This window comes from Tenrec ecaudatus, chromosome 1, assembly GCF_050624435.1.
Source record: "Tenrec ecaudatus isolate mTenEca1 chromosome 1, mTenEca1.hap1, whole genome shotgun sequence".
Lineage (NCBI taxonomy): Eukaryota > Metazoa > Chordata > Mammalia > Afrosoricida > Tenrecidae > Tenrec > Tenrec ecaudatus.
The window spans coordinates 187,680,661-187,696,890 of record NC_134530.1 but is presented as its reverse complement, the minus strand read 5'-3'; the positions used below and the strand labels follow the sequence as shown (position 1 = coordinate 187,696,890).

General features: G+C 43.5%; 1 protein-coding gene across 11 annotated transcripts in view; it reads right to left on the bottom strand.

Moving 5' to 3' along the window:
- The window catches only part of RABGAP1L (RAB GTPase activating protein 1 like), an 828,618-nt gene that overhangs the window by 26,163 nt on the left and 786,225 nt on the right, over positions 1 to 16,230 (bottom strand). For 9 of the 11 annotated variants that reach the window (XM_075527714.1, XM_075527698.1, XM_075527727.1 and 6 more), the window contains one exon: positions 10,307 to 10,399. In XM_075527714.1, coding sequence (XP_075383829.1) covers positions 10,307 to 10,399 — 93 coding nt within the window. Of the gene's footprint in view, positions 1 to 2,752; positions 3,717 to 5,816; positions 10,119 to 10,306; positions 10,400 to 16,230 lie in introns of those variants that run through there. The other 2 variants (XM_075527731.1, XM_075527746.1) reach the window with 2 other exon arrangements.

Below are 16,230 nucleotides of genomic sequence, written 5' to 3'. Positions count from 1 at the left end.
GAGGAAAATGCTTCTGCTACCTTCTAGAAAAAAAAGTACACCATGGGACAATCCCATAGTTATAATCACGTAGCCAGTCCTGCGGCCAGCTGTTAGCTGCCACGGAGTTGGTCCTCCTCTTCATGACCCTCCACGCAGGAGAATGGGGCACTGCCCAGGCTGTGCCATCCTGACAGTCCCTGCTGTGTTTCCGTGCGCCCCTGTAACTCATGGCACATCGGCGAATAAAAGTCCGGACTGCTCGGCTCCATTTAGGCTGTTGGAAGTCAGCTCTCATTTAAGGAGGCGGCTCGTGCTCTGTCATATTTGGAGTACCTTCCAATTTGTAGCAGCTCATCTTCTGGAACTACTCCAGGCAATGTTCTCCTTCTATCCATACGGTGTTCGCTGGTCTCCCCCACGCCCCACCTCCGCCCCCGAAATAGACCACCAGGTCCTTCTTTCCCAGTCTGTCTGAGTCTGAAAGTTCTGCTGAAACCGGTCCACCGGGGGTGCCTCTCCTGGCATTTGAAATACCAGTGGCATAGCTTCTAGGATCATAAAGCATGCAAGATACCCCACACTATGACAAACTGACAGCAAAGGCATGGTGATTGTGGGCAGTGCTTGTAAAATGCTTCCAAGTTTCCCACTGTGAATATATAACACATTTGTAATTGGGCTAGAAAAATTTTTGTTTTGTTTATTGTTTAACAAACAGAAAAGAAACTGAAAATCTTGATTCTACTAAAGGTACAAAATGCCCAAAGTAGGAATGAGAATTTTTACGTCCACTCCTGTTAGAAACTCAAGTTATCCACAAAACCACAGTCGGTCGTCTTTTGTGACCAATATCCAAGGCAACCCTCATGTGCACTGCCCCGCCAGGAGACTTCCCCAGATGTCCCTGAAAAGCCAGTGCACACTGAAGGAACAAACTGTACTCATCAAACCCTGGCGACTCGCTCATGTTCCCGCAGGACATGCTCAGAGCGGAGAATAAAAAGCTGGGCTCACAGTGAAAATCCATCCTGAGGCTGGGCAGCTAGCCTTTCATTTTAAGGTTTGTTATTATTATCTCTGTATAATAAGGTATCTTATAATAAACTCCTATATCATCTCTTATAGAAGATATATTTAAGTCTTACCCCTTCTTTGGTGGAGCAATTTACATACATACGTATGAAAACAAAGAAAAATTGTATTGAAAAAACTTCCTCATTGGCAGGATGTATCCAGCATGATTTCAACACAGCAGCTTGCAATGCACACTGCTTACTCAGGGGAAGGGATTTTTCTCATTTCCTGATGAACACCTTCAAAAGAGAGCAAGATAAGACTATTCCTCTACCTGTTCCAAGTGTCCCATTTCTACTGAGATGTGTTTGTACAACCCCAAGACCCAGAAAGCTCTCTCAACCACTGGTGACAATACACGACCGGAGCCCAATGGTAAGAGCTGCTGCCACCAGTTTTTCAGGTTAGGAGAGATGCTTGAAACGCAGGTAAAAAAAAAACACTCCAGTTAAAGTCAACATGCTCCAGGAAAAGTACTTTGTACAAAGTATCAAAAAAAGTGCACCCAGGTAACCACTTTACTATTGGCTAGTGGCTGTATTGTAGGAGAGGGAGGTGAGCTCAGCTGTAATTCGAACTAGCAATTTCCTGTGAAGTGACCCCTTCTGAACAAGACTCAGGCTAAGGTGACAGGGTAGAGGGCACGGGGTAAAGAACGAGAGCGAACTAGGGGGTCCGAGGGTGCCTAGAAGCGCCTTGGAGGCAGAGCCGCCATGCACTGGGCTGCTAACCAAAAGGTCAGCTGTTTGAAGCCAGCAGCACTCCTGGGAGAAAGGTAAGGCTTTCTACTCCTGCAGGATTTCAGACTTCGTCTCAGAACCCACAGGTGCAGTTCCTCCCTCCCCTGCCCTACAGGGTTGATGTGAGTTGGGATTGACTCCATGGCGGCGAGGGTGTGGGTGAGGGTACCTAAGAAACAAAATAACCTTGGGGGCGCCCGACTCATTTCTGCTTTAGCAAGAAGCTTCAGTTCGGTGTCTGCAAAGCAAGAGCACAGTGGGCAGTGTCCGACCTCTGCTCGGCACTCACAGACAAGTGGGAAAGCAAGGTTCGGGGCCGAAAATGCAGCATCGTCCTCCAAAGTCTGAACCCGGTGGCACGGCGTCCTCAAGAGCGCTCCCAGGCTACCCAGCGCTGCAAGTACTACATAGGGCCGGGCGTTTCTAAGAACTTGCCCACACCTGCTGAGGGCTGAAGGAGCAATTGCATTAAATGGCTGGTCTTTCCCAGGCCTTCCCGAGGAGCCAGGATTGATTTCAAATGGGCTGACTCGAGGAAAAGAAGATTGTAGTTCGACTAGAATAGAGTTGGTAGGCAACCTAGCTAGGTTCCTTGTGAAAATAACTGGTGGGAGGGCCCACCTGAGCGAAGCTTCATTTCCATGAGCCCCTTTCATCTGTGTCAGCCACATGCCGGCGCTTGCACAAGTAAGGTGAGCTGAACGCCACCATCGGAGCCTGTCTTTCTAAAAGTACAGGAGACACTGCTAACACAGAGCACCCTCCGCCCGCCCTCCTGCGGGCTTTAGAGGAAGGAGAGGGCCCCCACCCCAGCCCCTGCAGGGGGACACACAGCTGGGAAGCTTATAGCTCAGGAAGTCCCGTCGTCGTCGGGAACTTTAGAGAGGAGGATACTGCATTCCCCCCTGAAAGAGACAGACGCTGATGTGACAGACACACACAGATGAACAACTTACCTCCTCAAAAGGCACAGCCCAACTACGACTTTCAATCATAGGTACAAAGAATTAAACGGAAAAAAGAAGAAAAGTCCGATGAAACTGCACACCTACCAACACAATTAGGAAATGGCAAGAACAGAACAACACGCATTAGTGGCGCTTTTGTTATTTCGTCTTTCCTTGGTCGCACACGCCCAAGATCTCCCTCAGACTGCAGACACTCGACGGGAGAAAAGTGTGCTTAGAGGCAAACGGGGCAAGTCTGGGCTCAAGAAGACCGATGCGCTCACTCCGCCCTCTCCTAACTGCTACTTGCAGTTCGCATGGCCCATGGAAACGTGGAAGCATTAGCAATCACGGTGCCAGCTGTTGAGATGTGTTACTAAAGCTGGGCGAGAGGGACTTCCCTATGTGAGGTCAGAGACTTTGCACAAAAAGAGTTCACTTTTAGGCAACAGAAGGAGAAGGTTGGGTAGAGAGATGCAAAAGACAAACAGACCTCTGGGCTTGTTTGTGTCTGCCTGGAGGCTGAAGTTTGGGTGAGACGATACAAAAACTGGTGAATCATGCCATTTATGCCAAGATGAGAAACCAGAGAAATATGAACTGGCAATCATATGAAAATACACTGAGCTGTACGGGAAAAAATGCGGCAGCTCTATAAACCCGAGCTCAATATTTTGGGTGTGTTGTCTGTTGCTACGTCGGATTCCTGGCACATTTTTTGAGACATTTAAGGGTCAGGAGAAGATGTTTTCCTTAAAGTCTGCAATTCCATTAACAAACAACACATTCACAAACATCATGCTCAGATTCCTTTGGGCACCTCCTTCAAAACCGAATTAATAATAATCAGATTCACAGTTTAAATTGACAATTATTTGGCATCCAAAAACAAATGCCTACCGCTGAGATGTCTGTGTGTCTGCGCTGTCTGAAGATGAGATGTGAGAAAGAAAATCAGAATATTTGAAGCCCTGCTTTATGCTTCTTTCCCTATCCCACATCCAATTTTATCTTTCTGGGGTATTAAAAAAATTTTAAATGTCAAACTGAAAACAAAATCTTGTCAGTAATAACTGGCAGTAGGTAAAGCCAGACTGTATTTCTTTAAGCATTTTAAAAACAACCTTAGATTATTCCCTAGAACAAGAATGGTAAAGGGCCAGATAACAAATATTTAGGCTTTGTGGGCCTTAAAGGTTATGCTGAAACGACTCAGTACAAAAGCAGCCACAGACTTTAAGAAACCAAATGAGTACATGTGTGTTTCAATAAAACCTTATTTTAAAAAACAGGCCATGAACTAGATTTGGCCCACAGGCCAGTTTGCTGATCCTTGTTCTACTTGAGCACACATATCAATCTTTAAAAAAGGAAAGAGGCTACAGATGATTAAAAAAAAAAACCAGATTGATGTGAGTTTTCTCAGTACCACTAAAAACTGAAGATTTTTGGAAGATTCCGAGCATCACCAATAGGCATACTCCTCTCTGTGTTAAGTATCACTACTGTATATACTCGAGTATAACCCGACCCAACTATCCACCGAATTTTACTACAAAAACTGCATTAAAAATGTGCTGGAAACTCGGCTCAGACTCAAGTATACACAGTAAGTCCACGGACAGGAATGGCAAGAAACCGCCTGATCGCTTTTAGCAGATTGTTGGAGAAACCTCAGGAGGGCTTAGATTTATACTGGTCACCGTGCTGGAGCATTGAATTCACCAGATCACCTAACTCAAAGACAGAGAGTGGACAGCCTTCTGCAGGTTATCACCAAGTTATCAAGGGCAGAATCGAAACCATCTTCCTCTCCTCATAGTCATTAAGAGTGTATTATTGTTATTATTACACACACATACATATGTATATATGCATATGTGTGTATACATACATGGAAATATAGGTACATATTTCCAAAAGCCAACGTTTCTTGATATGGAAAACCTAATAAAATATGTTTATTTTCCTTGGTGGAAAAACATTTTTCTAAGATGGATCCACTTATCTTGATGTCTCTGAATCAGAAAGGGCCTGTGCAGTAAGAACGCATAATCTGACGCGCCCCTGCTCCCTGCTCCCCTTCATGAAGAGATCACTGAAGATATGGGTGCTACAGCAAAGTGGGGTGAAAAAACCAGAGCCCAGCTATCGGAAAGACTGGTGTCTGGGATCTTAAAGGGTTGTCTTCAAACAAGCAGCCATCTCTGTGTGATTTCAAGGAAGCCCACGTGAAGACGCACGCCAGCATGCGTGATCCAGGATTGTAAGGAATAAAGCCCGATCCGAAGGAGGAACTGCTATCAGAGTTTAAACTGTGAACACCCAGCTTTCAGAAGGCGATGGCAGACAGTGGAAGTCCCAAATCTATTGCAGGGTCCCCGATGGATTAAGGCTCCAGTGTATCCTCTGACTGCAGTCTAGGGACGTGAATAGTCTTGGGATCAGAGCCTTGTGAAGTTGATTGTGGCAGATGGGAGTTAGGTAAAAATGTAACACCGTATCATTTGACCCTTCTGACCCATTGTAAAGTTGTTTCAGTTTTTAATATTTTCTGCTTTCTTTTTCATTAGGGCTTTTCTATGTTTGTTCAGTCAGTGTTGTTGAGTTTTGTATGATATTCTGTATCTGAAAGCCAGGATAGGTAGTTACATCGAGAGTAACTGGAGGGATAATGGCTTAGGAGCATGGCAGGCGAGGACGAGAGCAAATAGGGAGCCAACAAGGATGAGAAGAAAACATTCTGAAATTGATTGTGGCGATGATTCCATAAATCTTCCTATTACGACTGAACGATTAAATTATATGATATGTGACATATATGCCGAGAAACAATTTTTAAAAAAAAGAATTCATTATCTCCCCTATCCCAGGTAAGTAAATGAACATGACATCAATATCTTCACTTGTCAAGATTAGAACAAAAACACACACATCAAAAACTGCTCTAAAATATTTCACTAGCTATGTAAGGATGCCAAATAATCCAAATGAAATCAAGCTTTACTTCAATAGTTTGGTTGCATCATTTTTACAGTTTAATTTTCAGTTGCATACAGGGACAATCACGCTACAACATTTGATGTGCACAAGAACTTTGAGTAAATTTAACTGATGGAATGTAATCTTTCTGTTTGAATTGCATTTTGATTTTAAAAAAGTATGCCTCACCTCGAGAAAGAAGTTAGAACCTTCTACATTTAATTATACTGAACCTGGATAAAATACTTCAATTAGAACTCATTTCTCATCTGATCTGTGTTCCACACTCGAGAGAGTCCACGCACTTCAGATTCTTTTCTCGGATTTCCCCACTGAGAGCAGGTTATAACATAACCTTCAGAATGCTTTGGGAGATTAAGAGAATTTAATTAATTAACTGTGCTCTTTAAGGCTCAATCACATTTGTGCAAGTAGTTCTTTAATTAAAGGAAGAAAAGTATATCATCTTTCAGAGCCTGGTGGAGATGGTCGTTCTTGGAGGAGACCCATCAGTAGAGTGGTACCACTAGAAAATGGATTTCCCCCCAGTGAAAACAATTCCTTAAAACAGGGAGAAAACAAAAAGCCGCAGCAGTTGAGTTCTAACTTGGCAACTGCTGATTAGGAGTCTGGTTATTAATGTTTTAATTGCACCAAAACAGCTACCCACGTCCAGGGAGGTGTACTTTCTGACGGCCTTCACCAAAATGAAAGCCCACACAGTGGGGCTCACTAGACAAATCCTTCTCCTGCATTTAACTTCATCTGAACTTTAAAAATGGCACGACAAACCCAAATATTATATCTGGTACAAGGTAAGCAGGGCAATGAAAGAGATTTAGAATAAATAGCCTATAACCTGTGTTCAGGAAAGCTTTCCTTTCCGTCTCGACGCCAAGCCCGGGCAACATGGGCAGTGTGCACATGTATTACCTATTTTCGTGTGTGTGTGTACTATAAGGCCATAACATGCAAATATTTGCTTTCAAAACAAAACAACAAAAGTTCAATTCTACTTTAAACTACTGGTTTAAATATCTACATAATATTGATAATGTTATATATGGTATTTTTAAACAAAATCATATGCAATCTCTTACTGTTTACTACTACATATCTGCTTTAAAACAAGAAGGATTCCCGTGACAGTGGTTAAAGCACTTGGCTGCTACAGCCCAGCAGCCGCTCTGCAGGAGAGAAGACCTGGCTTTTACATTTGCTCCTTTGACTATAGTTTTGGAAACTCAATGGGGCAGTTCTACCCGTTCACTGAATCAGAATCAAGTTGACAACACTCAACAACAATGGACATGTATATTCTTGCGTGTAGCCCACTATGCGACCAGGACTGCATCTACATTCTTAATAAATGTCACTGAAAACCAATGTACCACAGCTCTGTCTGCATTTCCCTGCAAATATGGGAACAAGCAGTCATTGTAGCTGCAGTTGAGACGTGCGGCTTCTGCACAGACTTCTTTGGTGAGAATTGGGATGTATGAAAGGAAGGTGGTAGGCTCAGTAGCCATCCCCTAGATATTTTGTATAAAAAAATAAACCTTTTTTTGAAATATAATCCACATACCATAAAATTTTCATTTTTAAATTATACAGTGTAATGGTGTTTAGTATATATAAAGTTGGTACAACCATAACTACTACCTAATTCTCAAATATTTGTATCACATTTGAGACTTTAAAATTTAAATTCATCCCAACACTTACTTCATGTCTTTCTTTGTGGTTGAGATTTAAGTGTTGGATGCAGGCGAGTACAGCAATATAACCTGAAAAGGTTGACTTCTGCATACATTATGATCTGGACACAAAATGCACATTTTCACAGATGACAGCAAGAACTCATGGCCGCAGTATTAATGATTTAACCCACTTCGGGCTTTCCTGGTGAGAGCCCTCTCTGCGTTTCACTCCATTCAAGAGAGAGCGTCAAATTGAAATCTCTGGGTGCTCTACAAGAGTGTCCCTGTTTATCTGTTAGTTTCGGTAACCAGGTGGCCAACTCAAAACCTGTGCTGTAAAGTGCTCACAGCTAGCACTGACGTCTGACTCTCAAGAGCCTTCAGTTTAGAAGATGCTAAGAGGTAGTCCCTAAGATTTCCTACATCAATTACAAATCACTACAATTCGCATCTTAAACTAGATATTTGTTATCTGAAAGATCAAATCTATTGATGGTTCTGAAATTACAATGTCAGCTGCCGCCTAAAGTTGTGACTATAACGAATGGATGAAAACCGCTTTCCCAAGTGTGTCACCAGTATCAATGCTTTAGCATCCTTGAAAGGACAGAGACACTATTAGTTAGATGTTGTATTGAGAAGATGCTCCAACAATCCGAAAGTAATAGCTACAGTGGGCGTCTGATATGCACAGACAAGAAACGGCCACCGCCCGCAAATATCTGCTTTGAAAACTAAACAAGCAAGTTCAATTCGACTTTGAACTCCTGACTTAAACATCTAATGATATTGATAGTTATATCATGTGATCTCTGTTTACTTCTGCCTATCTGCTTTAAAACAAAAAAGATTTCAGACACTGTGGCCTCCTCAGTATGGTCTTTCATTCCCCTCTCCGCCATTTGAATTAATTCTTCATAAAGTTGGTGGCAGTAAAACTAGAATGACCCAGCGGTAGGACTTCGTTTAAGATTCTTAGTAACATTTTATAATTACTGCCTGCCTTCAGCTCTTTCTAAAGCAGCTGGCTATATGAGCTATGCTAGAATTGGTTTTCTTGGGGAGGGAGGTGCTAGAAATTAGCTTCAAAACGTACCAGGAGGATCTTCACTAGTGACAGCAATCTATGGCAGTAAAGGAGGGTCACAGGGTTCAGTGCTCAACTGCCAAATGAAAAGTCAGTGGTCTGAACCCAACAACTACTCTGTAGGAGAACGATGCAGCAGTCTGCTCCACAGAGACGATAGGCCGTTCTGGTCTGCCCTATGTGGGATTTTATGACCAATTCTTTACTCACTCAGCTCTCTAAGCAAGGGGAGTAGCATACAAGTGTGTGGTATTAGGGAGTAAGAGTTGCCTTAGGATAGATGTAAGGAAGATCAAAGCAGGAAGGATTGCTGGGACCAACCAATGTAAGCTATTCCAGTAACACTCAGTCCCAGTTAGCCTGACCAGACGAATAACCATTTGGTGAACTCCTACTGTGTGCGGGGTCCTTGACATACAACACTCTGCCATGCTCAGTGGCCCTGCAAGGTAAAGATTATACCTCACACTTTTCAGATGCAGACTGGGCTCAACAATGGTTCCGAAGGGCTGTATTCTAAGTCTTTTTACTTTTTCCCCCCCGGAGGCAGGATTTGAACTCAAGTCTGTCTGACTAAAAAGTCTACAAAATCTTGCCACCTTGCTCTGTAGTAAAGCCCCCCAAGATCCAAACCTCCACTCTCACTGCCAGAGAGTTGATTCTGACCTAGAGTGACCCTAAGGGGCAGAGGTTCTTAGACTGTACATTTTTATGGGATTAGAAAGCCTCATCTTTCTCCATTGGCATGGTTGGTGGTTTCAAACTGCTGACCTTGTGATTATCAACCCAACTCATAACTCACTATGCTACCAGGGCTCTGATAAACTTATTGATGTTCAATTTAACAAAAGAGCAGAGATATATTGTGTGGCAGTCCTGTTGCTGCTAATGTCCAGCTTTCTGACCACAGAGAGGCAACTCCAGTTACAGAAGTAGAAGATACCCCACTGTGGGTGAAACCTGAACAATGGGAGCATGCATTTTTCTTGGCAGGCTCTACAGGCAGAGGTGCTCAATGGGGAAATGTAATCCTGTCTTATCCGAGTATACCGACAAGGAGAGGGAGGGGACCAGTAGGAATAAAGTAAAGCATCTTTAAGAGAGAGAATGAAATATCGCTTAGTGGGGGGAAAATTCAGAAATTCCCATTTCCCAACATTCTTTGTGAATGGCCCAATTTTTAATAAAAATATCACAATTAATGAGGCAGTAACCCAAAACCATATTGGTTCTGAACTTTTACACAGTAGATAAATATCTGTTACTCATAAATATGTTTGAGGAAATAAATGTGGCAACAAACACCATTACTGAGCTCGAAATAGCTTTGTGGTTTTTATTATTCCTTCCGAGTAAGCTTGTATTTTTAACATCACTACCGGCAGAGGTGAGAATCAACATCCTTGAGCCAGTCTTGCAACAGTCCACCTTTTACAAGTCTCTGTGGATGTGACCGTGAACAGCTAAACCAGTATTTGCCATTTTCCTCTTTTCTCATTTTGGAAAGCAGTTGAAAGCCACTTTCTCTTTCCCTCTCTTTCTCTCAGCTTCTTATGAAGGTTCCCAGTATAAATGCAACCGCTGGAGTTACCTATAAATATATAAACTGAAAGAAAAGAAATATTACGGTTGGCTATTCAGGAGTCTCTTGAAATTAAAACATACCTGGGGTATTCGGGACCATTCGAGAGGATCATGGTCAAGCAACAAAGAACTGAGGGAACCGAACTTGCCACAGTGCTGTTTGCGGGTACAGACCACTGTGCTCTGACAGGTGACGTGTGTCCCCCATACCTTGTATCTGTCCATGGGGTCTTCCTGCTGCAGCTGACTCTCTCGCATTGCTTGATACTCTTTCTCATACTTCTTCAGCTTCTTGGTCGGTACCTAGTGGAATAAGAAGAAATGCAAACTAGAGAAGGAATCCACTTAGCGGGAACAAAAATGCCTGATTGTTTCCCAACTGTGTCTCTGGTATTCCCAGAGAGGATACGCCATCCAAAGAGGGGAATGATCTAGATTCTGGAGCAAAGGTTGGCAGAGTTTCCCTGTAAAGTTTCAGATAAGAAACACGTCAGTCTTTATGGGTCACACAGTCTCTGTCACAGCGGCTTAACCCTGTCACTGTTCCATGAAGACAACCCTGGGTGAAATAAACAAATCAAAGTTGCTATGTTCCGATAAAACTTTATTTGCAAAAGCAGGCCTCAGTTTCTCCACCTCGGTCCTTAAGCACTGCTGCTACATCATGACAAGCATTTCTTGTTAATGCATTTAGTAGTGCTGTGGATTCTGTGACTTTGAGGACTAAGGTGGGCCTGACTCCAGCGATGGTATTTAAGGAGGGCAGATGGTATTTAAGGAGAAGAACTGATGCACTCAGATTGTGGTACAGGTGAAGATTACTGACTACCGGAGAATGAACAACTCTGTCTCCAAAGAAGTATCGGCAGGAAGGCTCCTTAGAAATGAGGCTTTGGGGCATCTTGTCAGACGGGAGCAGTCTCTGGAGAAGGACATCCTGCTTGGTAAGGTAGAGGGGCATCCGAAAAGAGGAAGGCCCTCACGGAGACCGATTGACACAGTGGCCGATACAATGGGCTCAGACATGACAGCTGTGAGGCTGGTGCAGGATGGGGCAGTGTTTTGTTGTCTTGTACACAGGTTTGCTGTGAGTCAGAATCTACTCTATGGCCCTTAACAACAACAATGTTAATGACCTTTCCTTCGGTATCATGTTGAAAATAAAAGTTATTTTAGAAAAAATAATTAAACCACAGAATTATGACCCAAACCAGAATTAATATACTTGACAGGAAGCAGAGTCTAAGGTTTGATATAAAAAACTTAGAAATACAGAATCATTGTGGTGTATCTGATCATAAAATAGGATCTAAATTAGTTAATGATTTATTATATTTGCATGATATAATACAAACTTATAGCTATCAACACCTTTCCTTAATCTTTAGGTCTCAAAGTAAGTGGCTTGAAAAGAACACATTTTTTGTTTGTTTTTGAAAGATGATAAAAATGCTATAAACATGCTATTCTGTTGCATTTTGAGGACTGGGTGCGGCAACAAGGACCCGGTGGTGTCCTCTCTGCGTCTGCCCGGGCTCCTGGCAAAGTACTAGTTCACGTCACACCTTTGGTTGGTTGTTTCTTACCGAGGTCAAGCAGTTTAAAATAGGAAATTTTGGAAACATGTCTATGTGTGCGAGAGAGTGCAAGAGAAAAGGGAAAGGGCCAGCATGGGAAGGAAATAATCGTGGGGCTGCTGTCTGAGGTAAGGACAGTTTCAGTTCCCTGGAATCTCGGCAGAGAATCTTGTCCATAAAAAGCTGAGCCACCACGTTTCTGTGCCTGTCTTAGTCTGTTAGCGTCTTCCTTCCCACGGGAGCATGATGACGTGCTGGAGCAAACTGCTTCTGACCACAATGGGGACATTTCAAAGACTCAAACGGAGCCTGATAAACATGCAGGCCATTAGCACCCATGTCTGTGACAACATGCATCTGGGAATGTCTCCCCAGCTGAACAAGTAAAGACACCTTCCAGTGTCACTGAAATGCAGAATCACTGTTGAACAGTGTCATGCAAAGCACTAGTCCTTCTATGACTGATGTCCAGAGCCCTTCAAGTACTGTGTCCAACCAAAATGCCATCAACAGTAAAGTACTACCGGCCTCATGTCTTAGCTGATCAACAACCAAGAAAAGATGCACCCTCCTCCGGTGCTCCCCAAATAGCAACAACCCAGTCTTTTTTCTTGACTGTGATGCCACTTGCAATTTCCTCTAGTTGTCTCTTCTCTGCACCTACTAACACATTAACCATGTACCATGAAAACCAAACGTAGACGCTCAAGACAAAGTGGCAAACCGCCAGCACTGAAACAGCTCTGGAGCCTAGAGGGAAATGGCAGTGGCCCCGCGTGCTGGGCAGTGGTGTGGCTTTCTGAGTGCGTCAAGCGACACCAAGGGAGGGAGGCCCTGTGAGCAGGGCCCACGTACGAGCCATTTGTGCCCAGGAGGGACGCATTTCACTATTTTTACAACTGCAATCGGTATACCAGTACACCCCCAGCTTAACGCCAGTCCTGCCATACACATGGCTTTAAAATGGATCCTTTCACCAAGGGCTGAATTTTATCCTGCAAACATGTTCCGAGAGAATTCTGCTAATACCCTTTTTCCTTCTTAACCCAAATTATCATAGAGTGTCCTTTTAAAAGTCAGTTTTGCTACTATATTAAAAGGTTTATTTTAAAGTGTAATTTTCACGAAATGAGCTAAACACCTCAATAAGCTAATCCATTCCCATCTGGCTGAGATTCTGGATGTTTGGCTTCATCTTGCTCAGGGAAACAGAGCAGGTTCCCAGAACAATATGTTGCTAGGAAACCTTCCAAGCTTATTTATCTTGTGCTGTGGGGTGATGCTGTGCATCCACCTATGATTGGCACAAAGTGAAGGGGGGAAACGGAGGAGGAGGGGGAGGAAGACAGAGGAGAAGCTGATATGAAACTCCTATTCTTTCTGAGGTAATCAAAGAAAACACACCGTTACAGTTTTCAAATCTAAAGTTCAAGGCACAATTGATTATATTTTAAGGACTGGAATATACTGAAGCTAAATTGATCCGATAAAGAGATAAAGAACTTAAGTTATGGGTGGGGATAGGGGAAGGCTAACGTGTCAGACTATGGGGATTATGCAAGGCAAGTCTTTAATCTGTAAGTTTTTTCCTTGAAGGAAACCCAGGAAATGCCCTTAAGAAATCACACCCACGAGGCGCCATCTAGGTCATTTGGTGGTGAGTAGTAGATATGGTCTTAAAAGCTTTCCAGTGGCTGCCTAAGATACAAGTGCTGGCCTGGCTCATCTGCAGCAAAAGGGATGGAAGAAAAGCAGACTGTAGGAGACCACGAGTCCTGGGAACGAACGGGTCCATCGCAGCTAAGGCTAGCCAGAGACTGAACTAGTGGAGCCTGGCTGCCACACTGGCTACTCTGACCGGGGACACAGAGAAGGTCTCTGTTACATGAGAAAAAATAGAGAGAGAGCAAAACTCAAATTCAAAAGAAGGAACAGACTTACTGGACTGATTGAGATGGGAGAAACCATCCAAGACCACCACCCTAAGACACCCTTTACACTTAGAACTAAAGCCTCTTTTGGGGTCACCTCTCAGCCAAATAACAGAATGACCTATAGCATAAACACAAATCACGAAAAACGTACTGCTTAGCACCATCAACTGCGCGCTCAAACTCACGAAGGAGACGGCAAGGAGGGCAGAGAATCAGGAGGAGTGGCAGTGGGGAAGGCAGAGTGGCAATGGGGGAGTGAGGACGCACAGCAAGGATCACAGCAAAGGCCACATAGCATTTGTTGAATGGGAAAGAATTTGCTTCGGAAGTTTTCACCAAAAAACCAAGAAAATGTTTTTTCAAAAATCTGCATCCACAGATATCATACACTTATCACTTCAAAATAGTATTTATTAAAAATAAACAACAATATGAACAGAAAGCTCAATAAAAAGAAAATGACTACACAACTCGCAAGACAAATCCTAAAAATTATAATAGCGATCACTTAAATAGTCAACAAGGGTTTAGCATTCTGAACTGATTTAGGAAAGGGAATATTTAGCTAGAATCAGTGTTCATTTTGAGAATGGCTTACGTTATTTAGCAACATTTCATAAAATGCTTGGCACTGACATTTAAATACATACATAAATACCCATTTACAAAGAACTATTCCTTGGGAGCCTGATGGGCCCTTGGAGACTGTCTAGTGCAACCCCTCTCCTGAGAGAACTGGAGGGGGGAGGGGACCAGCTGCCTGCTGGCAGACCAATCTGAACGGGGTGGCTCTGTTTCTCTAGCCTGGCCTGCCTCTTAGGTAAAGTGTTTCTCAAATATGAGTTACTTAAGTACCACTTCCCTTATTTTGTCATACATGCACACTTTTGCTATTTTCTCTTTTTAACAGAAATTTATGTAGAAAGTAAACAATCAAGTAGGGAAGGAAGATTCATACCTACAGATGTGGCAGGAAGAGTCCCCCCACCCCACCAAAAACATAAAAAGGTGTGTACATACTAATCCCCGGAATCTAGAAATATCTTACTTCACATGGCATGGGGGATTTTGCAGATGTTATCAAGGTTACGGATTCTGAGATGGAGGGATTACACTGGATTATCTAGGAGGGTGTACAGAATCACACACATCATGAAAAGAGGCGGGCCTTTCCTGACATCAGTCAAGGGAAACCATGGCTATGGACGGCTAAGAGAAGTGCTGGCTTCTCATGCGGAGGCCACCGCGCACAGGCTGCCTCTAGAAACCAGAAAAGGAAATGGACTCGCCTTCAGAGTCTCCAGAAGAGAAGGCAGCACTGTCCCAACCTAGATTTTTAGCCCAGTGAGACCATGTTGAACTTTGAATCTCTAGACATTCATGTAAGAATATATAGTACACTGAAGAAATGTAAGATAATACGTTTATGCTGCCCCGAGCCATTAAATTATGATAATCTGCAGTGGGAACGACAGGAAACTACTACGTAAAAATCAAACTCCACACTCACTGCCATTGAGTCAATTCCAATGGATGGTGACCCTCGAGATGTATTATGAATAATAACAAAACAACCAAACTCACCGACATCAGTTGATTCTGACTGGGGCAACCTCATGTGCTCTAGAGTAGAAATGTATTGCCGGGTTTTCTTAACCGTAACCTTTGTGTAAGGAGCCCTGCTGGCACAGTGGTTATGCCTCAGGCTGTTAAGTACAGAGTCAGTGGTTGGAACCCACAAACGGCTCCTCTTTCTAGTCCCATCAAGAGTTACAGTCTTGGAAACCCTCTTGGGCAGCTCTACTCTGTCTTACAGGGTCCCTATGAGACAGAATCAACTCAATGACACCAAGTTTTATTTTGTTTTAAACGTTATGCAAGCAGATTGCCAGGTGGTTCTCCTGTGGTACCACAGGGTGGAGTCAAGTTTCCAATTTGTGGATTACCAGCCCAGTGCAAACCATATGTGCCACCCAATCAATACTCAAAACCAAAAACGAAAACCAAATTCAACACCGTGTAGTCGATGCTGAATTATAATGACTCTACGCGCCAGGGTAGAGCCACTCCTGTGTGTTTCCGAGACTGTACCTCCTTACGGGAAAGAGAAGCCCCATCTTTCTCCCGAGGAGCAGCTGGCGGTTTCAAACTGCAGGCCTTGCGTTCAGCAGCGCAATGTGTAACCACTATACCGTCAGCGTTCCCTGGTGGCCCTCAATTACTATTATTAATTCAGCTACTAAGTGTTCACCAACAAAACTCAGTTGACTTTAACACTTTTGCCAAAAAGAAGATAGAATTCCCTACCTGCCCTTTGTTTCACAACTTACTTTGCAAACATTAGAATAGCAAACTAGTCAGAAGTAAGCAAAGAATAAAGACAACCCCAACTAGCCAATGTATTGCAGATTCACTTCCCCCCGGCTTCGCTCTCACACCGCTGGTGTTGCTGGTCGCAGTATTTGTCAGCTTGTCCCAGGCCTTGCTAAGGCTCATGCACTAGCCACTACTCGTCTCTAGTGTCTTTTTGGAGTCGTCTTTTAAGTGCCTGTGGGCATCCTCTGCAGTGGTTTTATGACCATCCCTGTGAAAGTCAAAGAGGCTTTCTCACCTGCATCCCCCC